At 44.0% G+C, this 24709-nt stretch overlaps 2 protein-coding genes across 2 annotated transcripts; both read left to right on the top strand.

Moving 5' to 3' along the window:
• The first annotated feature begins 1661 nt into the window (after window positions 1–1661).
• Window positions 1662–3435, top strand: LOC128272620 (cytochrome P450 307a1-like). The gene is made up of 3 exons (XM_053010457.1): window positions 1662–2157; window positions 2240–3040; window positions 3104–3435. The coding sequence occupies exons 1-3, from the start codon at window positions 1662–1664 to the stop codon at window positions 3433–3435; spliced, it is 1629 nt and encodes a 542-aa protein (XP_052866417.1).
• A 10671-nt stretch (window positions 3436–14106) lies between these two features.
• LOC128274629 (ubiquitin-conjugating enzyme E2 R2) lies at window positions 14107–24031 on the top strand. The gene is made up of 6 exons (XM_053012881.1): window positions 14107–14771; window positions 15164–15785; window positions 18451–18537; window positions 18620–18852; window positions 18920–19034; window positions 22926–24031. The coding sequence occupies exons 2-6, from the start codon at window positions 15609–15611 to the stop codon at window positions 23037–23039; spliced, it is 726 nt and encodes a 241-aa protein (XP_052868841.1). The 5' UTR covers window positions 14107–14771; window positions 15164–15608; the 3' UTR covers window positions 23040–24031.
• The last annotated feature ends 678 nt before the right edge of the window (window positions 24032–24709 follow it).

Here is a 24709-nt window from a genome sequence, read left to right on the forward strand (position 1 = left end):
GCTTCTGGGTCGCGTTCTGTTTGGCATACAATTGAACTTATGTTTGGAATGCGTCACCTTAATTAAAAAACAAACAAAACGGCAAGCTGTGTCTAGTGGGACAACAAAGTGAGACTCCTTACTTGACCACACCTATGGAATGATTTGAATGATCTTTTTAGGTTAGGAGTTATCTAAACATTATAGTTAGAACCATGGAGACATTTTTTAAAGCAAAACCAGTAAGATACTTTGGTGACGTGCATTGAGACCAACAGAAAGAAAATTTCATTGATCGACATTTAGAAGTTATTTAACGCAGTTGTTTAAAAAAATCCTGGCTTAGCGCAGATAAATCGAGGGCCCTAAACTTATGATATTGTATATTCTATCGAATGACAAAACACGTTTTAGCACTTTTTCAAAACTGCATTTCGCCTATTTTTGTTCCTTTTTTCCGATTGTATGTGTAAATGCACTTGCAATGATCACAAATTTTGGATCGTTATGTTTAATTCCCAACAGCAGGGGAATTGAAGCTTAAAAATGGACAGATTGAAGCATGTCTCTTCGATAATTTCACTACAGTTTAGTTAACCTTCAAATGCCTGGGAAGGACTGCCAGAATCGTAGAATTTATAGTGTCTTTCTTACTATGGTCGCGAGCTCGATTATTACTCAATAATTGATCATATTATGAACGCGATGGGTTCTGATTTAGAATCACAGGATAAATTTGTGTAAATCTTTGCGTTCAGTTGATCCTCGTGACATTACCTTACACTTACTTCACGGCGGTTCTGAGATGTTGTAGAAAAGAAGCCCCTGTAGTACATAGACGCCTTCGCCATACGCCATTTGGCTGAGATCGAAACGGTTTACGTTTAACCGTGTTAGTTCTCAATTTGGTTAACATTCCAATCATTCATACATAATTCAAGCTACGCTCCCGATACACGCTTCTCAGCCTCACTTCCACGATCTGATGGCCCATTCTTACGATTTCCGGGAGCGTCTTGATAACTGTTCAGTGGGCTTCTACAGCGTTCCATGACGTTTTATGCGGCTCTCCCGCCGGTGGTGTCTTGTTGCGCGGTTACCACTACTGCGTCATATCGTACATCCTTTTACATAGACCGGTACACTTCTCTAAAGAGCCGGAGGGACTCGGTTGGTTGTAAATGTTACCTCCGAGGGAGCCTCTGGGATGGGGAGGGAGAATCATCTTCCGAATCTTGCGGCCGTTTCGTTGTGCCCTAATCCATTCTATCTGAATGAATGTGAATATGCTTGGCCAGAGTGTGCCCAGCTGTGTGCTGGTTCTCACATTCGTGTGTTTGTGTGGTGATCCCAGACCCGTCGTCGCTTACATCCTGATTTACATATCGTACTCGTTGGCAGCGCGCGCAGGTATGTATAAAAAGCACGGCCGGTGGACAGATCGGCATCACATCGATTCGTCGCTTCTAGTCGTGAACATTTCAACGATCCTGGAACGGGCTCGAGATCGTGCAGCCGAAGTAGCGTAGCAGAGCATCCCTCGCCGGCAGCGTGTTCCAGTCGGTCGGTTCATCTCGTGGTCCTGCGTTCGCACCAGTTCCCGCAGTGAAACGTTCAAGTGACTTCAAGCCGACCAATCGATCGAGCAGTGGTCAAGTCCGTCGAGCACAGAGAAAGGAAAGATGGATCGTGTTAGCCTTACCGCGCTCAGCTCGAGCAGCACCGCAGTCCTGATGGTGGGATGCTTCCTGTTGACGCTGCTGATGCTGCTGCCAGAGTTGAAGCAGAAAGTGATCGCGCGTAGTGATGTGTACCAAGCGCTCCAGCATCTGATTGCCGTTGTTGGACTTTCGTTCGCGGGTCCATCGGACACGAAAGTGCTGCCAAACGGCTCCTCCAGTGACAGTGGCACTTTGCGACGCGCGCCAGGCCCAAAGAACTACCCGATCATCGGGGCGCTCAAAGAGCTCCACGGATACGAAGTGCCGTATCAGGCCTTCAGTGTATTTGGTCAGCGATACGGTCCGGTAACGGCGCTACGGTTGGGCTCCGTCAACGCGGTGGTCGTGAACGGAATCGATGCCATCAAGGAGGTGCTGATCAACAGGGCACAGCATTTCGACAGCCGACCCAACTTCCGGCGCTATCAGTTACTGTTCTCGGGCAACAAGGAAAACTGTAAGTATGCGACGCAACTACAATTGGTTCGAACATCGCTTTATGACATCGCTTATTCTTTCCCATGCCCCCCACCCGACAGCTCTTGCGTTCTGCGATTGGTCCGAGATGCAGAAGGTACGCCGTGACATGCTAGTACCTCACACGTTCCCGCGAAACTTCAGCAGCCGCTTCCACGAGCTGAACGAGATTGTGGTCGACGAGATCGACCAGATGATGGGAGCTGTCGGACGCACCGAGCAGACGGCCACGGTCGAGATCAAACCGTTGGTGCTGGGTATTTGCGCCAATGTGTTTGCCCAGTACTTCGGTAGCCATCGGTTCGAAGCAAACGATGCTCGATTCCTGCAGCTGCTCGGCAACTTTGATCAGATCTTCTGGGAAGTGAACCAGGGTTACGCCGCCGACTTTCTGCCCTTCCTGCTGCCCCTGCATCGGCAGAACCTGAAACGTATGGATCGTCTGGCGGAGGAAATACGGGAGATCATACTGGAGACGATCATCGGCGATCGGTACGAGCGGTGGGTCGAGGGCAGCGAGCCACGTGACTACGTTGACAGCTTGATTGATCACGTAAAGTCCAAGCGGGGCCCCGAGCTGGAGTGGGAGACGGCACTGTTCGCGCTCGAAGACATCATCGGCGGACACTCGGCGGTCGGCAACTTCCTGGTGAAAACTTTCGGCTACATCGTCCAGCATCCCGTAGTCCAGCAGCGCATCGCGGCCGAAGCGGACGCTGTACTCGAGCGACACGGTAAACAGGTGATCGAGCTTACCGATCGCAGTGAAATGCCGTACACGGAAGCGGTCATCATGGAGGCGTTACGGCTAATCGCGTCACCGATCGTGCCGCACGTCGCCAACCAGGACAGCCACATTGGAGGTAAATATTTTTTTTCGTTTTATAAGGCGTATTGCACTTCTAAAACCAAAATAAATATTTAAGGTTTCCACGTCGAGAAGGACACGCTGATCTTCCTAAACAACTACGACCTCAGCATGTCGCCGCGCCTCTGGGACGCACCGGAAACGTTCGAACCGGAGCGCTTCCTACAGAGCGGGCGCGTGGTAAAGCCGGACTTCTTTATGCCCTTCGGTGCCGGGCGGCGTTCCTGCATGGGTTACCGCATGACGCAACTGCTGAGCTTCTCGATTCTCGCCAACCTGCTCCGATCGTACACGATTGCGCCGGTTGAAGGGCAGGATTACCGCGTTCCCGTTGGCTCGCTGGCGATGCCGGAGAAGTCGTACACATTCAAGGTAACCGCACGCAACTAATCAGCACGTGCAGCGGTTGCATTTTTCACGTCAATCGCGCCAGACAACCAACTCCAGCCAACTCCATTAGATAAGCTAGGTACTCAAGATACTCAAGCATTATTCCAATTAGCCAATGTAAACGAATCTACGAAGGCACAAAGCAATTCTTACTTTTATCGATTACATTATTGCACGAGACCTAGGCAGAATCACAGGAACTCCACCTGCCCGGTGGCATTTCGGGGTGAGACTGAGCTGATCACTCACTGCTCGCCCCAATGATACTCTCTCTACACGTGTGTCCATGCTTACGGCGATACAGAACTGAATAGTCGCGCAGTGAGCAGCGGCACACTGCACTTTCTTTTAGCAACATAGCGCAAAACCGCACCGACGACGGTTGTTACCGAATCAAGAGCTTGGTGCCAGCATGGAAGTTAGCTAGCGATGCGTAGTGCCTAGTACTTTACTTACTATGTTGCTGCATCCGTACTGCATAAGCACACAATCGAATCCAGTCTTGGATCTTCATCGCTTGCTTTAGTTTTTGTCCGCAACTGACGAACACGTGAGCGCACCGTCTGGAGGTTGCTTTTGTTAAATTACTTTTACTTTGCTGTGATGTAGTACGAAGAAATCAAAACACTGACCAGAGAAAGCCCTCATTGAGGAGATGCATACTCTTATAACGGCCTCACAGTGGGCCCCGCCCGTGTAGCAAGGCAAGTGGTTCACAAACGTGTCAAACTGATTAGAGTTTAAGGATAGGCTGAGGATACCAAGTGACTGAGACGTGGAGTGAGTTCCAAAGGAAGGGATCTAACGCAAGACGATTCACGAAATGTTTTTATTTATTGGTTCTGATAATATATTCTGATATCGCTGTCTCAGATCCTTAAACCGTTTCAACGGCAAGGAATACATTTAAGCAGTTCTAAGCAATTACCCATGCAAACATCTTTTCACATATCTGATAGGAAGTACTGTTAGTGCTTTACAAAATGTTATTGTAATAATGTTGAACAAACGACTTTTCACATTTTACTACGCTAAGGGTGAACAGAGAGAAAACCAATTATCGCTAGAGGTTCATCGCCTTGCCATTGTTTCAATATTGAATAAAACAGCTTATAAACAGCTTACACCATCAATTGGTTCATACAGAAATATGACTATAAATGTATATGTTGTTGCTGACGACAGATACGTAATTATGTGGAGTCTCATAAAGGGTCTTGGGTGGTGTTCTAAATAAGACTAACTTTATTTTCTTACGATAGTTTCTTACGTCTATTTTGCTTACGTCTTCCTATCTATCTATCTATTGGTGGCGCGAACGCCCGATTCGGGCTATGGCCGCTTGTATCGAAACCCTCCAGCTGTCTCGGTCTGCTGCCCTGCCTCTCCAGTCTGCTACACCGAGCAGGTCCTCGCTGGCCTTACGGACGCTGTCCTCCCATCGGGCTCTTGGCCTACCGACTGGTCTCCTGCCGTGTACCGTTCCCAATAGCGTTTTCTTTGGTATCCTTGTTTCGTTCATCCGTATAATGTGGCCCGCCCATTGCAATTTTTGTTTCTTTATCATGGTGGAGACCTCTGGGTCATCGAACACTGCATAGATTTCACTATTATGCCTGATCCTCCAGTGCTCTCCATCCTTCACTGGGCCTAGTATCCTTCTGAGGATCTTTCTCTCAAAGGCATTAATTTTGTTTTCTTGGGACTGGGTTAGGACCCAATTCTCTGAGCCATAACACAGGACAGGGCGGATTATTGTTTTGTACAGCCTTAGTTTGCCCTGTCTGTGTACTATCTTTGACTTTAGTATGGGTAATATTGAGAAATATGTCCGGTTGGCTGTTTGTATCCTCCGGCTTATCTCTCCCTCCTCACTACCATCATCTGCTAGGTTGGTCCCAAGGTACACGAAATTTTCGACATTCTCGAGGTTGTGATCGGCAGCTGTGTTGTTGTTTTGTCTTTGTCTTTGGGAGCGCTGCCTGCGGGACTGTGTCATGACCTTTGTTTTATCCTTGTTTATCTTGAGACCTGCCTGTTCTGCAGCTCTGTCCAGTTGCTGAAAGGTCTCTGTGGCCAACAGTTGTGCTCGAGACATGATATTAATGTCGTCCGCATATGCAACTATCTGTGTCAGTTTAGTGCAGAGTGTCCCCTTTGTGTCCACTGGAATCATGCGGATCACTCGTTCCAGGGCAAGGTTGAACAATATAGGAGACAGCCCGTCTCCCTGTTTTAGACCGCTATCTGTCGGAAAGCTCGCAGATAGTTCTCCGTTTATTCGGATACATGCCGAGGTATCGCGCAGACATAGCTGAATCATTCTGATTAGTTTGTTGGGAATACCAAACTCTACTAGAGCCGTATATAGGCTGTTTCTATCTATACTGTCGTAGGCTTGTTTGAAGTCAACGAAAATTTGATGGACGTCGACGTTGAATTCCCAGCATTTCTGGAGAATGTTTTTACACAGAATATTTGATCAGCTGTTGATCTTCCCGGTCTGAAGCCACCTTGGTACTCTCCTATAATGGTCTCCGCTATTGGTCGTAGTCGGTTTTCCAGCACTTTGGCCCACACCTTGTATGCCGCACATAATAGTGCTATCCCTCTGTAGTTGGTGCAGTCTATGCGGTCTCCTTTCTTGTATATTGGTACTATAATACTTCTTCGCCATTCCTCGGGTATGCACTCTGTGGCCCATATTTCCAGTATTAATTTGTGCATCGTGATGGCTAGATTGTTACCGCCGTGTTTGAGTAGATCCCCAGATATATCATCCATACCAGCGGCTTTATTATTTTTAAGTTGGGCTATGGCCGTTCCTACCTCTATTTCCGTTGGGGTTTCATAGTTTTCGTCCCTGTTTATGGTCGTTTCCCGATGGTTTATGTCGGTGTTGTAGTTGGGGTTTAGTAGTTTTGCGAAATAATCAACCCATCTTTCTTTTATGTTGGCCATGTCTCCTATGATATTTCCATCTGCGTCCTTACACAGTGTTGTACGAGGTGTGAAACCCTTCTTATACATGTTCACGGTCTTATAGGCTCGTCTTGCGTTGTTGTTTTGGAAGTCGGTATTCATTGTTTCTATTTGTCTGTCGGCCAGGAGTCTTTTCTTTCTCCTACACAGTCTGTCAGCCGTTCTTCGTAAATTGTCATATGCTTCTTTCTTGGCTCTGGTTGGTATCTGCAGGTAGTTTGTATATGCAGCTGTTTTCTTGTCAACTGCTTTTTTGCACTCCTGATCGAACCAGTCTTTGTTTTTTGATTTGTGCTTAAAACCAATAGAGCCCTTTGCCGCTTCGACGACTGAGGATTTGATGTGTGCCCACATTTCTTCCACTGAGAGATGGTCGTGGTTTTTACTTAGTGCTTGGTTCACTAAACTTCTATATCTATCTGACATTTCTCTTATTTTTAGTTTCTCGATGTCGTACATCTTAGGTCTCTCTCCGGTTATTTTTGGATTATAATAGTTTCGTGCTATTTGGCAACGAAACTGTGATCTCACCAAGTAATGATCTGAGATAATGGCCCCTCTGCTGCTTTTCACGTTCAGTATGTTGTTGGATATTCTCTTGTCTACTATTATATGATCGATCTGGTTAAATGTTCTTCCGTCTGGTGACGCCCATGTTTGCTTGTGTATATCTTTTCTGGGGAATTGAGTAGATTTGATGATCATGTTTCTACTGGCTGCTAAGTCTATCAAACGTAGTCCATTGTCATTTGAGTTTTCGTGCAGGCTGTGTCCCCCTGTTATTTCTCTATGTAATAGTTCTCTGCCCACCTTAGCATTAAAATCTCCCATCATGATCTTGACATCCCCTACGGGTAGTGAGTCGTATGCGTTGGTTAACAAGGAGTAGAATTCCTCTTTAGTGTTATCATCTTTTTCCTCTGTGGGGGCATGTGCGTTAATAAACCACAAATTATAGTGCTTGCTTTTTAAGCGGATCATGCAGATCCGTTCGTTTACTGGTCGAAATGATGTGACAGATGTTTTTAAGCACTTCTTTATAGCAAATGCGACTCCAAATTCTTTAACTCCGGCAGGTTTCCCGCTTTTGAAGAACGTATAATCAGATCTATCTTCAACTCCTTGTCCAATCCAATATGTCTCCTGGATGGCTAGTATATCAATTCTATACTTAGCCAGGTGGTGTAGCAGTTCTTTCACTGCTCCTGCTTTATTCAGTGATTTTGTGTTCCAAGTTCCTAAAGAGTAGTCCGGTAGGCGTTTCCATGGTCGTGATCGTTGAGTCCGTTCTATTCGAGTCTTTGATACAAGTTCCTGAACTGTGGTTGTTTTACGGGGGAAGGTAGTTAGCCTGCCGCCCAATCTAATTTTTGGTCCGCCCTGACTATTTCATTTCATCAGTACCACCCGGTTTGGGAGGCTTTCCCCTATCCGCCACCTGGGGAGGCGTCCGATGGGAGAATAGAAAACTCCACACGGATTACGTCTTCCTACTCTAATCTATTTCTGTTTTAAGCAAATGAAGATAAAAAGATTTAAAAAAAACCGTTGTGGATCGAGTTATGCGCTGCACCCGCTCGTGGCTTGTTGATTCGCAGGCGGATTATTCGCAGCTGGTGTTGTGCTGGAACGGGAACTCAGCTCGGTTTCTGTCGCTGCTGCAGGTTACTGTTGTGTTCCAGTTGTCAACAGATTTACGATATTCGGCGATTCGGCGTTTCCACAAGAAAATTACTATTATTAAAATCCCGCCTAAAGTAAATAATAATTCTCCGAAAAGGCTCCACATCCAGATGTTCTGCTGTTGATAGAAGTTAATTATCTCGCGGGCTTGCAACGTTATTTCGTGTTCGATATCATGATCCGAGATTAGTTGTGTGGTAATAGACAGATTATGAAAAGCGTTTTCCATGAATTGTACTTCTTCGCGAGTTTCGTTAGAAGAAAACGTTTTGTTACCGAATTTCACTGTGCAGTTAGAAAAAGTTAGAAGATAATTTCCTACTAAGGACCGATTTTTGGGGCCACAATTAGATACCAACCAATCGCCCTTTGCGTTGGTTATAAGAATGTGGTTGTCGTTGATCACTCTGGCATTTGTATTTTCCTCTCTTCTTACAATGCAGACACTGTCGGTGCCATAAACAAGAGGGCAAATGCAGTTATCGTTTAACTCCTCTACTGAACTACTGACTTGTATGTATCGTTCAGGGTAAAGTGTTTTATATATATTTTCCCCATGTTTGATTATGAACGATGGATAATCTTCTATAATTGTGCCGTTGATTGGCAGAGGGAAAATTTTTATAATATTGGACTCTTTTTCGCTTAGTTTGGGAGCACTCAATATGTACAGTATTTTTTCCTTGCTTGTCGCTATTTTTGGTGTCATGTTAGGCATTGCGTCGTCTGGGATCACGATATTCAATAAATTCATAATTCTGTTGACTTCCACAAGCCACATACTATAGGCTTTATCCATTCTAAATAGCGATATCGTGTCGCGAATGGCTTCTAGGATTTCATTCGATATATCCAAGTTATAGAATAAAACTAAGTTATCGATTGCGTTAAGGGCAACACCATTCATTTTGTGTTTTTCAATTAGTTCACTTACAAGATGTATTCTCTCGTTGAGCTGTTCGTTGATTGTAAACTGATCGTTATTTTCGTCTATGAGCCCATTCATTATGCTGTTTATGATCCGAAGATCTTGCGCATCTGGGTTCCCTGCGATGGCTAGTGAACCCCGTAGTGGTTTGATCATGTACAAATTTTTTTTTACTTCGCTCATCCTATGCTGCAATAATTCTGGCGGTGTAAGCATTATATGGTTCGGTGTTTTGGGATTGGCTTGTACTACACTTGCAATTGAGTTAAGTGTTTGTTCTAACCTAGTAACATTGATTGGATATACCATTTTGGTAACTCCTGTCTGTAATTTACAACTTCCAACTTTCATTAATAATATTGGATCATTATTGAGGTTTTTAATGGATAACCTCTGACTCTGAGTTAGTGTTATTATGCTTACTACTATGATTAAAAGGGTTATTAGTTTAGCGACCATGTTGTGCGTTGTCCTTTCTGAAATGGAGTAGAGGGAGAGAAAGATGTAAATAGTTTTTCCTTTCTTTCAATATTAGCGTCGTGCTTAAATGAAAGGATAATAGGGTATAAATGTCCTTCTATTTGCGTTCGTATTTATGCTTTACAAAAATAGAACAGCTGTTTCTAAACATTCGAGATTTCTTGACCATTCTAGGGGACCAAATGACATCTTTTAATCTGTTTTTGTATTCCACGATGGGCACATTCACGCTCCTTTTTAACGATTTGGTCCTGTCTGTCGTCCGTAAATACGACGGCTGTTCAAAAATTCTTGTGACATTTGAATTTCCGCGGGCTACGTCTATCCGATTTTCGATCCGATTGTAACGTTGGCTTGATACGAAGCCCATGCTCTATAGCGCCATCCGGGAAAGTAAGCGGCTTTACGCCCGAGAACTCGCAGACTCGGTGAAGGACGACTTCTGGGGTAACGCATACCGAACAGTAGGTTGGATATCGTTTTCGAAAATCGCCTAATCACTGATAGAAATTAAGTACATTAGCCAACTCATTGAGCAGTATAACCAATATTTCAACTGAAGTTTTAGGTTCCTGAAAGCTGTTTGCAAAATGGGTGCCGCATTCGTTAAAAAGCCATTCGAATGCATCTTTCTTGACAACATTTAAAGCGTTTTCGATAGGATAAAGTGGATTTTGTGTATTGAATTATCACTAAGGATGAGACTTAGGTCTATCACCATGCTCCTGAATCAAAACAAGAGGTTAAGGAGTGGTTTGAAACTTTTTCTTCGGTTCCGAACCGAACGAGTTCGTCCAGAAATTGCCATAAAAGATGTTAGGATCAGTTTTGTGGGATGCGAATGGAATTTTGCTAGCGAATTACTTGCAAATTGATAAAACAATAAATTTTGATTATTTTTGTAACATTTTAGAGCAAGTGAAAGGGAAAATTCGTGAAAAAAGACCCGGGTGGCAGAAGCAAAACAACCTCTTTCATCAGGGCAACGCACCGAAAAACAACGTCTTTCATCAGGGCAACGCACCGTGTCAGAAGATCATTTCGAAAATGGGAAAAATCCATGAATTAAAGTACAAATTGTTGGATTTGTACTTTAATGTACCTATTCGCCAGATTTGGCCCTTAGCGACTTCCATCTGTTTTCAGACCTAAAAAAATCGTGCGCGGAAAGTGTTTTTCATCAAATGACGACGTCATAGCAGCTGTAAGGAATACTCTGACGTCTCAAAAATACTGTCGATACTAAAACGCTTGTATAAAAAAAAGTAAGTGACCGATTGAAATGGAACTTTCCATACGTTCATTTGGATAGTGTACCAATATGACAAAAAAATTAGACTTGTATCGAACGTCAAAACTTAATGAACAGCCTAGTAAACCTTACTCTTCAAATAGCTCGACAGAAAGAAGTCAGAAAAAAATCGGCAACAATAAGCACGCACAGTTTTCACAGTTGAACGATTATTTTCGATGTAGAGCGCTACAATTTCAGTCGCTGTTTGACTGTAAATTGACTGTAAAACTGAAGACTGAAGTTTCAGAATCTGGCTAATTTGTCAAAATAGACAGACAAATAGCGAAGTTATTCAACAATTAAATAGTTGGATCGTGATGGAATACCCTGTACTTCTCCGGACGCAAGCTGGCGTACGAAACCAACACAGGACTGAAAGCTCGTGCCGTCACGACAGGTGTCCCACAGGGCTCAATCCTCGGACCGACCCTGTGGAACGTCCTGTAAGCCAGAGATGCCGCTGAGAAGTCCGTGCGGTTGGTGCAGTGCTGATTGGAGGAAAACTCTCTACTCTCTCGTCCGAGAGAAGACGGAAGTCCTCGTCATCAGTAGCTGTTGAGAACGGGACCGTTTCTCGTCAACGACACATAGACCAACGCATGGCATCTGGTAAAGGGTTAAAAAAGGCATCGCTAAAGATAACCTACGAAGGTCGGTTAGAAAGAATCCTCGCCACGGTCCTCGCCAGTATGCCGCCGATCACATTGTTGCTGCAAGAGGACGAACGATGTATTGTGCGACGATCGCAGCCAACGGACGCGACGGCCCTGCGCACCATCAACAATTGGCAAGAGGGCCTGAGACCATACGCTAGCGACACAGTTTGGTAAAGCTAAGTCGTCACACTATCATTAACAAACAAACATTAACATCTTTATCTAAAACGTAACGTTTTGTTTATAAAAGTTGGTTTTGAGCAAGACACAAAATATCTTTGCTTTCCCCTCGATTTTGTTAGATACCTCTTGCACATCACGCTTGTTCACTAACTAGCGGTTGAAAAATTGCCAGCTTGTTGTCAGGTGCTTCCTGTTTCCATCATACTTTGGAATGCCCTTTATCGGGTCCGAAATTCGAAATTCATCAAAATGGGCGTCTGCACTGCACTGATTTGAACTTGCGTTACCGATGTGCGCCGTTACGTTTGCACTCCTGCACTCGCATTCGCAGTGCTTGTCTTGCGTTTATCGCGTTCACGGTGTGTGTGTGTTCATATGTTCGGTAAATTTTTCCATAACGTTTTGGGTTTCTGGATTCATGTCGCTAGATGCTGAAATACTTGAGTCACTTGAGAAACAAAATTTCACCCAATTTCTTGCTCAACCATTTTTGGAACAATCAACCTTTGAATCGTCTATCGGGTAGTGCTCTTATGTTGGTTTGGAAGCGCTTATCAAAAGTGAATTTCACTGTGGTCACTGCACAATTGTCTGATTTTTTTTTTGTAATTAGCCACTCACGACACACGCATAATAAATTTTTTTTCTTAAGAATCTATTTGTTGCTGTTCTTAAGTTCTTATCGGTCTATCTGGTAGTGCCGATAAGTTGAACAGTAAGGAAAAAATCACTTACCTTTGCTGTGGTGTAGTCACGAAGTCCGTGCCAATTTGCCGGGTGGTGATTCCTCTACTTCGATTCGTCTCTGGGATCGTACCCAATCGTCGTCGATCGTCGATCGTCGAATCCAATGCTGGAACGCGGGCACGTGGCTGGACACACACATAATGAAAAACAAATATGTTAAGAATCTATTTGTTGCTGTTCTTAAGTTCTTATCGGTTTATCTGGTAGTGCCGATAAGTTTAACAGTAAGGAAAAAATCACTTACCTTGGCTGTGGTGTAGTCACGAAGTCCGTGCCGATGTACCGGGTGGGGTGGCTTTACTTTGATTCGCTTCTAGGATCAAATCCAATCGCTTCAATTTTATTTTAACACTTTTACTCTCTTCAGCACTTAGCTGGACCGGCTGCACCAACTATGTGGAGTGTTTTGGGTGGTGTTCTTAACAAGACTGGTTTTACGGAGCGGACCTAACGCGCGAAGGAGCGTGATCCGGAGTGATCTCGCGTTCACTTACCAGTTCTGATCTTGTTGCCAACGCCTTAAAACCGTTTGTGAATCGACTCTTTTGGCCTGGGACGGACAGGGTAGATGGGTACTACTACCTGACAGTGGAGGCCTCGAGAGAAGATTGGTTTCCGACTATTAGAGTTCCGACGGAGTGGTGCAAACGATTGTAAGCAGTCAACATCCGGAGGGATCTCACTAGCGGGATCAAACGGTCCAAGAGTAAAAGACTTAAGACCAGAGCGTTCCGTAGCCTAATGATATCTGATTTATTCTTCAAATTTCCACGCCTTGTATAGTAAGATTTCGGTAAGATTATGCGATCCTTGTCTCTTTCTATGCATACATTGATTCTCAGTGGTTGTCTCCTTTTTGGGTCTATTTTCGGTTTATTGATCTAGGTCCTATGCTGCGGCCATATGTTTCCTACGCTTATCTATCGTAATGTTTAGATTACTCTTGCCTGCAATGTATTTTTAAGATGCAGTTTGGATCAACGCGGTTTCTGTATATTTTAAGATGATGATAATTTTATGATGCAAGCTGCACCCATGCTGTGGTCTCTGTGGATTCTGCTTTGTTTGTTTAGGATTCTTAAGACCCCTCGGTCGATCGCGTTCTATGGCTTGGGCATAACGTTCTTAGAATTCGTAGCTTATCTTTATTGCTTATGACGCTAGGTTAGAAATCGTCGCGTTCTCAACAGGAATGTTGTTACTGGAATGCCTTTGACTTTTCTGTGTGTTAAAATTTGTTTTATTGTTGTACGCAAAACTGATATTTCGTTGCATCGAACAAATAGCAATCAACCGACGTGGTTAATTGCACTCTTATACGAAAGTTTGTGTTGATTTTAACAAAATGTGGATCTATTTGCCATTGAAATAGATGGCAAAATAAAAGAATGAGTTATTGAGCATAATTAGCTTTTAACTTTATTATTCAGTGTGCAACACATCTTTCTCACACACAACAGAACACTTCTTTTCATGCATAAACAATGAAAAAATTAGAAGTATTAAGTAACAGGTTAAATAATGTTAGTCCTTTAATTTAAAATTTATCCTTCTGTTTACAAATTTCCCGCCTGAACGTATTGCATCAGCTGTCAGACCTCATAATGTATAGAGATTTCACATCGGGGTTCTCATTTGCTTCGTGTTATATGCTCTACTATTTTTCATCGGGCCGCGCTCACCACACACGTCGCGTCAAAACGGTATTCGCGAGAAGATTCAGTTTGCCTTTGTTGTCAAAATAAAGGAACCCCTTGGAACTGTTTCCATTTCGCACCCCCGGGCACAAAAGCATTTGCTTTCAGCCACCATTTTCGAACTCACACAGGAGCACTACGGCGCTGTTTGGTGAAAAATCATAAATTGAGCGTGAAACAAAAGTTTACCGTGTGAAAACAGCTTCAGGGTTGGATTTGATCTCCTTTGCTACGCAAGAGACACAGCGTTTACGGAAAAACTCTTCCGAACCGAGGTCGTGCGCGCGTGCATGTGGTAGTCTCTGTGAGTGCGTATCGAGCAAAACCAGTTGGAAGTGAGAATCAGCCTGCCAATCTGGACGGTGCTGCGGAGTCGCGTTGAGTCAGTGTTTTGTTTGTGCAATTCAGCGGAAGCGTTCAACGTTCAAGGGAAAGCCCAACGCGCATATTATTATATGCTCTTCGTTGAAGATTCACACTCCGTCACCGTCGATCGATCAAGCTCTCGGTTTGCTGCGTTTTCTCTGTGCCCATTTGAGGCGAGCATATTTTCCTCCTGAACGTACGTACGTACGTCCGTCGTCCGTTAGTGTGAGTGAGACGTGACGAGCTGCTACTCGAAGCGGTGAGACAGAGACGGAAACCGAACGGAGAGTGCATGCGAAAAGGAGATCGCGAGTCACCAGGTAAAATGTCCGCCATTGTTTTTATTTTTATTCCTCAAGCATCGAAAACTACACACACGGGAAAGCGAATCGCTTCTAGTGGACACTACTCCTGCTTTTTACCTATTGAAACTATATTTCCATTTCAAAACGATGGCCTTGTACCCGAGAATTGCCCAAGACCCTTCGCTGCACGGCGATGGAAATCGAGTTTGGCACACGTTTTTCATTTTTACTTTCCTCACTACCATCACCATCCCGGGGGGCAGAAGGAACGCGTGTCCATGTGTTGGAAAAACAGTACTTCTTTGTCCAATTCGTTCGTGAACCGTCTGCAAATGGCGTGATGAACCCGACACACAATGCACTCTCTCTCTAAAGTAATCCATTTCGCGACATTGATCTCGTTTTAGACACAGATCTTCCGTGGCGCGGCGGCGACGATAGGCGACGAAAAGTGGAACGTCACACAGCCACCAGCGGAAGCAGTCGGATTGGCAGTCAGTTTATTTCAAGTGAAGCAATCGGATATTGTAGTAGTAGCGGCCACCGCCACAACACACGAAACGACGTTCCCTTGTAGGAGCTGCCGCAGCTGACCGATGCGTGTTGTTGTCGTCGGAAAGGTGCAATCGTCTGTTGAAAGCTTCAGTGCGCTAGTGCTTAGTGACTAGGACGATCGTCGATCGAAGGAGAACACGGACCGCAACGAAAACGACCAGATACCAGGGCAGTGGTTGTAGCCTGGCACGTGGTTGAGTCTTTTGCTTGTTTCCTCGCTAATCCGTACGGTCCCCGAAATTTACGGCAGAGCGTCAGATCGTTTGCCGTTAGCACCGTCGAACACATAAACTCACAATGACTGCCACACCGTCGAGTTCCGCCGTACGGGCGCTATCCTTGGAGTACAAAAGCCTCCAGGAGGAGCCGGTCGAGGGTTTCCGCGTGAAACTGCTCAACGAGGACAATCTGTTCGAGTGGGAGGTGGCAATTTTCGGGCCCCCAGACACCCTCTACCAAGGGGGCTACTTCAAGGTGAGTAACCAACGTTTCGAAATACGGTGTCCGTCATAGTCTTATACTAAAATTGCAAAATCAAATTAAGAGCACAAAAGAAATGCGTACGTTCAATATGTTTAGAAAACGGCGTAGTTTAAGGTGTAATACAAACTGATCCGCTGTCTGAGAGTGCGGTGATCCTCGGTGAAGGTCTACGATCTTTGTGTTTCTTTGCGAAACATCTTCGGTTTTACGGGCTGCCAATCTAAAGGGTTACGGGAGAAACGTGAATGAATGGCATGTGTGCGTGTGTTGTGTAAATAGTATCAAACTATGGCGACGCTCTCAGGATCGTTCCCCGTTCGCCACAAAGCTCCCTGACACTATCCTGCAATCGATCGTTTACCGATTGACGGCGAGGGCAATATACGAAACGACTGGTGACTGGCCAAAAGCCTTCCCTTTCTCAGTGCTTCTCGCGTGCAGCCTTCCTGTAAAGGTTTTGCATTGCAAGCTAACCAAACACGGACAAAATACGAGGAAAAGCATGATCACCGACCTGAGGTCTTCTACTCGCGATTCCTTCATCAGCGAGGAATGTAGCGAGAGCATTACGAGAGCGTGTTGCGCACAGTCCAACAGCCTTGGAACGCGACGCGTTGCGTTGCTAAAGGTAGTTTTACTGGCCCCTTAGTCCACCACCGCCGATCTATAATTCGCAGTGGTCGGACACGATTTACTACAATCGAGTAGGGTTGTATTTGTGTGGCAACGACGCGGACAGACCGGACAGAGTGTGTGCGTAGTTTGAAGCTATTTGTTCCGGTATCAGCCCAATTAGGTGTTTGAAGTTCGAATTCTTCATAACTTCCAAACTGACCGATGTGACTTACCTGGTTAAATGTTAAAGTCCTGCTGGTTATTGATTTAAAATTATGTTCCATTATGTGGTAATCAATCAATTTATCTAGTAATAGAATAGGCCGGATTGATCATAGCGATTCGATCGCGAATAGCACGCCGATTCGATGATCGCGCACGGTCCGATTTGTTGGCTTGGCGGCTATGTAACGTGATGAAAAATAAACCCAATTCCTGCTTGTGTTCTCGCGAAGACAACCTTGACACCTGAATCGCACGTGAATCACAACAGAGCGGAACTACCATTCCCAAATCTTAGTTCCTCTACCGTGTGTCTGCGGCGCGTCAGTATGTCTCGATTAGCAGCACACATACCAATTGGGTTTATTGGTCGAACTAAGGTGAGGAAAGTGCGCGAGCACCGCAAAGCGTTACATCGTCCGTACTTCCGCGTTGTCGTTGGCGCGGCGCGAGCCCACGGAAATAAGGATCTATTTTTAGAGTACTAATTGATTATGCTCGACATCTCTCGAAGTGACCGGAGAAGCGCAAACAGGATTTGCCCTGGTTCCGTGCGGTCTCCTACGGTACCTGGTCAGGTACATGTTCCGGAAATTTTACTGTACCGCAGATGGGTTCTTTCGCGTAGTATCCGATGAAAAGAATACAATCAATAGATGACCTTTTTATGTTACATCGCCTAACGTTTCGATTGTAAAACAAATGTTTTGCTACATTCGTCACGAAAACTGGTTAACTATTTTTAGTATTTAGTATAGTATTTTTTGCAATCTAAACTGCAACAATTATCATTTTTATTCGCCTAGTGTTCCTGTAATACTATGTGCTTTACGTGTTCGATATTGTTACTGAAGGATGTTTCTATTATTGTTGTCTTATGTGAATCTTTTTCTTATTACTTCTGCGGTTTGTTTTCTATTTTTTGTGTTTTTTTTTTCTTTTTACTGTTGCGGATGTGATTGCTTTTACCTGTTGTTGGTTGTGACGTGGAGTGTGTAATGCGAACTTCGTTATCTTGTTTGCCCATATATTCCGTGGGACATTGTAACGTTAAAAGGACAAAATAGAAGACAATTATAAAAATTAAACATTTACAACGTTCAGCGTAATGCAAACATAATAATAATGTAAGCATTTTAATGGTGAAAATATTCAAAGATGCATGTATTCATTGATTTTTTAATTAACTTCAAAATTTTGAAAACTTCAAACATGTTGATGTTGGAAAGTGTTTCATTTTAAAATGGAGATTGGAGCACACTTTTTGCTATTTTTGTATTAAATGTTGGAATTAACTTTGATAGGTATCCAACAAAAAGATAAGACAAGTGTTAATAAATAAATAGTTTCATCGTCATATGACTGTGCGTGTATTCTTCTTCGCAATGGGGTTCAGAATGACGCCACGTCGAATACTATGTTGCTGATTTGTGGCTCGAAGCCCGAAGCATTCGTCATGGAACACGCAAACCCAGAGGGGCGCACCGTACCGATTGTGGTTAGCAAGATTAGCGACTAGTCAAAATATTACGATTGTGTGTTTTACTAAAGACCCTCGCGAGGGTTGGGGATTTTTCGAGCGATGCATCTTCGATAGACTTATTTTACATTCATGACAATAACATGCCAACGTTATCTACTGTGTGAGCCACTTGCGTCACACGGGGTAATCGAGATTGGAAGTGGCACGTGTGAATTGTGCCTTCAGCAGCCATGCTGCTGGTTAAAGCTCGCCTGTCCTATTTCTGTATATATTTATCCTCCTGTTTAACTGATACTATTGGTTCTGATGATATTTTTTTCTACTTCCCTTTTCCAGGCTCATATGAAATTTCCTCCAGACTATCCATATTCTCCTCCTTCGATACGATTTTTGACAAAAGTTTGGCACCCAAATGTGTACGAGGTACGTGTACTCCGAGCGATGGTGGCCACGCTTTTATTCTTACTAATAATTGGTTTAACTTTCCATTGTTTTCTCCCCATAGAACGGTGACCTCTGTATATCGATCTTACATCCCCCGGTCGATGATCCGCAGAGCGGCGAGCTTCCCTGCGAACGATGGAATCCAACACAAAACGTTCGCACAATCCTACTGTCCGTGATCTCATTGCTAAACGAACCGAACACCTACTCTCCAGCCAACGTCGACGCATCCGTGATGTACCGGAGATGGCGAGATTCGCACGGCAAGGACAATGAATATCCAAACATAATCAGGTACTAACGGGGCACTCCACGGTTGGCCGTACTTTTTGACTGATCAACGATGCTTTATCATTTTTAGGCGACAAGCACAGGCTGCTAAAGCTGAGGCCGAAAAGGAAGGAATCATTGTGCCGCTCACCCTAGAAGAATATTGCATCAAGTCGAAAACGAAACCTAGTGGCCAGGAACCTCAGGTAGGTCAAAACAATAGCTACCGATTTAATCACATTAGCGTAGCAGCAGTAATTCAACAATTGGATTGGATTGAATGGGGTAAACTTGGAGTTTGCCCAAACTAATAATAATACTGTAATAATATTTTACAGTCAACCAATACTTCATACTGTACAATTTACCAATAAAAAGTTGACGTAGTGAAGCGAAATGACTTTTTGCAACACAATCCAATCCTTGGTTCGTCAGACCCAAAGACAGAATCTGTTTTTCCCCTAACCCGTACCTTCTTTTCAACCTTTGTTAACCTACTTTCATTCGGTTCATTTGGCGTTGTTGGCGTTGGCGACAACAATGTTGCGGATCGTCTACTAGCCACAGCTAACACGCGTCGTTTAACGCAAGGCACAACCATTTTTTCCAGCACTCACGTTACGAGGGTTTGAAGTTCACTTCACAAATAAATCATTAAGCAAATAACTCAATTGTTTATTGAAAATCTGACCGCGTACATCGTTATTATACTTTCGACTTGGCATAATCTTTCTTCGTGCCTCGTTCTGTTTGCCGCCGTCCCATAATATCGCGAAACAGTAAAACGAACGAGAAACGAGGAATGGCGTAGTAGCGGATGTCAAGAGGTCTGCTGACGGTTCCCCAGACATGTTTACACATCCTTTATAAGCGAAACCGATGCTACGCTCGCGCTCATTTGAATTGATGAGAAGATCGATGGTTTAGTTATTTGATACATTCGTGGCCGTGGCGGGTGTGTAAAGCACACTTGCCGGCGATATTGCAACATCCGAGCCGTGTGAACGGGCTTGTGGAATATTAAACGCAATTTTCTTTTATGGCCAAAGTATTATTTCCTCTCTTTACTTCTGCCGGACGGTCGTCTTGCGCGAAGGAATAAGGCTTATGTGCTGCTTTGTTGGCAAGCTGAAGAACAAACCCGCCGTGGCCGTTAGGAAGAATGCTAATAACAATAACCATTTTCACGTCTAGGAATTCAAACGGTTCCCTCTCTCTCTCTCTCCGTTGTTAACCCAGACATCTTTCGGGAGCCAAACTGAGAGAGAGTCCTGCAGACCCTCTCCATTTCTAGCTTTTTTTTTTTCAACAGTCTGGTAGGTCGGCCACAGATTGTGTCAATTTCACCCAGCAAGGGCCATTTTTACCATCACTCCAAAACGAACCATCTTCATGTGCGATTATCGTTGCCGTTTTCGCGATATTAGAGCAGAATATTTTCCAATTTTGCCAACTACCATTACGACGGTGGCGTGCTTTTTTGGCAGCGGCAAATGTGAGGAAAATCCGGTTTTGTTCACCGGTTCACGATATTGGTCGCGACCGGAAGCGATCACGACCATCGTCTACAATTCGTTAACATGGTTATGTAGGTTGACGGTTCGATACGTGTATATCAGAAAAAACCGGTTGGGTTGGGCCTAGGAATGGAAAGCTAATCAACATAGAGCTAATCATGGAAAGCTAATCAACAAGCTTGAAAAGAGTAACGTTTTTTTTAATATTAGAAGGAGGCACAGTTCCCGCATTTATAAAAAAGAAATGTTAATGTTAATGTTCATTGTTAAAATGGTTTCGATTTTTGTGGAATGGAAAACGCAAAGCAATTGGTAATCGCAACACGGTATGCTTTATGCTGCTTTTATCTTAATTCTCGGGAAAGCTTATCTTGTGCTTGTGCAGTCATTGGTCAGTAAGCAGCAGTTACTGATACCAGGAAGTAATTCTGAAGTATCATTCTAGTGTTAAATGTAAACCATAAAACCGAACCATTTACAGTTAAAATACAAAATCGTAAATAATTTATATGTTTCCCCAATATGGAACTGAAGTTTAATTTATTGCAGAGACACTGTATTTTTTGAAAGAGATATTTTAAACTGTATATTTTCAACGAGTTATTGGAACAGCTCGAAACCTTGCGAATGGTTTTCGGACCAAATTCTTCCTCCCTTCTCGTTCGAACTTAGTCTTTTCGCATCTATTCAAATGAGTAAAAATCGAAACTTAGAGTTGTCAGAGTAGCGCAGCCACCTGTGATCTGCGGAGGCATTGGTGAATTCTCTTTATCTCTGTATGCCCCTGCCGTTTATGACACACTGTGAAAGCTAATCCATCCCGTTTCCACTAATTTTGACCCAAGATGTACGTCGTCTCGTCTACATCGCAGTTACTCTGTATGCCCTTGTGTTTTGCAACGCATCTATTTCTTCTTCCCTCGCCATATGAACTCTACGCAGACGGTGGGGATTATAAATTGTATTGGCCTTCCTTCGGCTTCGTCATCTCCACTTTCTTTCTCCATTGACGCTGAGGCAGAGCTTGCTTCCTGCGCGTGTTACGATGGCAATCGGGAAGCTTCGCACACAATTGTAAAAAGAAACCCGCGCGCGAATCAGGAGCCGCGTATCGGGGTGGTGGTGGCGCAGTGAACGAATGAAAAATTACTGTATATTTATATTAATTATAGAAATAACTTGGTTCGAAAAAATGATGCCAATCCGCGTAAGAGTTGTGCGCCAGTTGGCGATCCTTCTCTGCACGCTCCACCAGAAGCAGGCCATTTGCGCCGGTTCTTTGGGGATATTTTTCTTCTCTTTCTACGGTACCTGCTGGTAGTTTATGGCCGAGATAGAGTCATGACCGTATACAGTGTTTTCATTGCCGTATAACATCCGTGTATGGCGTCCGCTACAGCAGTGCAGACAGATAGTTATAATCATCAATGATGTTCCTCCGGAAGAGTGAGCCAATATTTTTTATTTAATAACTTTTCTTCATACGACGATATCTATGGGAACCTCGTTTATATGAAACATAATGCAAGGTACAGAAAGGATGATTAGAAATGGAATAACAATCAACGTAACCGTTGGAATGCATTTTCAATGTTTTTCTACTGTTGCTCTGCTAGTTCCTCTGCTAAAGTATTTACAGCATCGATTATTGAAAATTATCTCAAATTAAATGGTACACCTTAAGTTAAAAAAAAAATTAATATCAAAGTATCACAGCGGTACCACAATTCCGGCACCCGCACTAATGAACGTTGCCAAATTCTTACTCCTCCGGTTGGCCATATTCCCAAGTGCAGCATCACCATCACCTAATGTCTTGTTGTCCTTTTGCTCGGAACGGGTGGCGTTAACTACATTCGCAGTAACTGCAAATGAGTCCCAAAGGGATTATTGCCACCGGACTGAGGCCCCGTCGTCCCATGGTAACAACGTTATACAAATAGCAACACATTTGTTAGTGACTTTACCACCAGTCCCCCGACCAGACCAGCGCGGCGGGTGCGCCTTTTCACCCAATGAACAAAACTGCTTCGGTGGGGGACGACGGAACACCGTTACAGAGCCCTGCGATTGGGGGGTTACGAGGCCGGAGGAGTATTATGGGCTGCATTTTCACGCATCATATGTCACAGACGTACAACCTTCCGCGCGGCGTTCAGGCGTCCCCTCGCGTGTTAAGGATAAAAACAAAACAAAATAAGCGAGAGCGCCCAATCCGTTTGCAAGATTTGAGCAAACAGCAACCCAAGACACTTGGCCCAAGCTTGGGCCAAGTTTGGGCGAATGTCGGTAATCGATAGCAGCAACTTCGCTGGAATCGTTTCTTCAGATGTCATGACAAGACGCGGAGCGATTTCTTTCCGTTCGGCCACAGCACCGGGCGCTTGGAGTCTTGGAAATATGTTCATTCATTAGGAAAATTATGTTGCTACTTCATTCTGCAACGCACGGGGGCATTTTGTTGTATTTCGTCCCATTAGGTCCCCTCGCCAGCAAAACGTTCTGTGACCCCGGAACATTTGTTTTGCAACCATTTCGACAGTACGTTAAATTTACCGTATCCGTTTTGCTTTGTTCCAGCTCGATATGACCGATTTCTACGATGATGATTACGATCTGGACACAGAAGACGATGACAACGCGTCGGTTGAATCTTACGCCGACGGAGACGACAGTGGCAACGGTGAATCCTAACGTGGAACATCGGCCGCGTAAAACCAAGCCCGAAATAGAAAGAGATAGAGTGAGGTAAAGTGAGAGATGGAACGAGGGATGGAGCGAGAGATAGAGCGAGGGATGGAGCGAGAGTTAGAGGGAGAGAGAAACAGCGATAAGGAAGACGGAGTTCTCGCAGGTTTATTGTGAACTGGCGTCAAGTAGTGTGTAGTAGTTGATTGAAAGAGTTTGTCTGGAAAGAAAGAGTACAGTGGCCTCGGTAGATGGGTTGGCATCACTCTTGTTATGAATTATTAAAAGTTCATCTCATCTGACCGTTAGCATACCAATGCAGAGCAGGAATGTCGAGTATCCGTTTGCCAAATCAATGTACCGGTATATTTCACTTCAACTGTGCTGTTCTTCTACGGTCGAGCAAAGAACTCATTGCTGGAAAATGAAATTAACAGTAAATAAAATTTTAGTACCACTGAAACTGATCCTAGAGCTGTCGAGAAAGGGACCCGCTAAATAGTACCTTCACCCTTTTCCATTTGCTTTAGACCACCTTGTGCAGTGTATGGTCAGTGATTGCAACAAAACTATTGATGAATGACCAGAACCACTGGTGGGGAAAATCCACAGCCACAGTGTGATGTGAGAAACGATTCTTAAACTAATCAATTGCGCTCAGTTATGTTCCGGTAAGAGGTGAACGGATGTGGCAATAAGCCAATTAAAGTGCATATAGTTGTAGAGAGTTCAAAACGACATCATCATCAGGACGAAGGAGCCAAGCAGATAAAAATTCAGAGAATTCCTACGCCGGCACTGAAAAGATCAGTATCAGTTTCGGTATTTGAAAAAGAAGGAATTTAAAGGACATCACGCAACAGATGTTGTCTGGCGAGGAACTCTAGTGTATTATTCTTATCGGAATGACATAGAAAGATTCAATCATCTAAGCCAACCATCAAAGCAACCTACCGCACCGTCGCGATATGTCACGGCGAACATCAATAAGCAATTGCTACTGATTGTTTCTGAAATTTGCGATTTGAGAAAGTGGCATAGAAAGACATAAGCTCAAGCTATAGGGTTTGCGAGAACCACAAACGAAAAGTAGTGAAATCGAAGAAAACGAGTGAGTAAAGTCTACTGATAGATATATAACAGATTTAATACAAACAGTTGCTTATCTCCTTTTTCTGTTCTTTTGCCTTTACCTTTCTGAGAAAATTTTCTACTTTGTTTCATTTCATGAGCGCTCCAATGTAAATATAAAAGTATTCCCGTTTTCAATCGTTTCGCTTTCTCTCTTTATTTTCGTCATCATCAACACTATTGGTGATCGTTGTTATCCAAGCGCATCTGTTGCAACAGTGCGGGGAGATTATTATCTTTCCCCCGAAGCCGGAACATTAACTAAATAAGTAATTGGCAAATATTATTGCGCACCCTGTGAACATCACCGGTATCGACCGCGCAGAATCAGGATTGGTTGAACCACCTTTCAAGCAGTAAGTCAGTCTGCGGTTGAACGAGAAAAAAAAGACATCATGAGCAAAGAGAGCAACACTTTAGAAGCAATAAAACTAAAAAAACTTAGGTGATTGTTGGCGTCCAAAAGCCAAACCAACTAAAGAACAAAGCCCCGGCATCAAGTTGTGGTGGTACGAAGGAAAACTGACAAATTTACAATAGTTTTA

The sequence above is a fragment of the Anopheles cruzii genome, chromosome 3 (assembly GCF_943734635.1).
Source record: "Anopheles cruzii chromosome 3, idAnoCruzAS_RS32_06, whole genome shotgun sequence".
Classification (NCBI taxonomy): domain Eukaryota; kingdom Metazoa; phylum Arthropoda; class Insecta; order Diptera; family Culicidae; genus Anopheles; species Anopheles cruzii.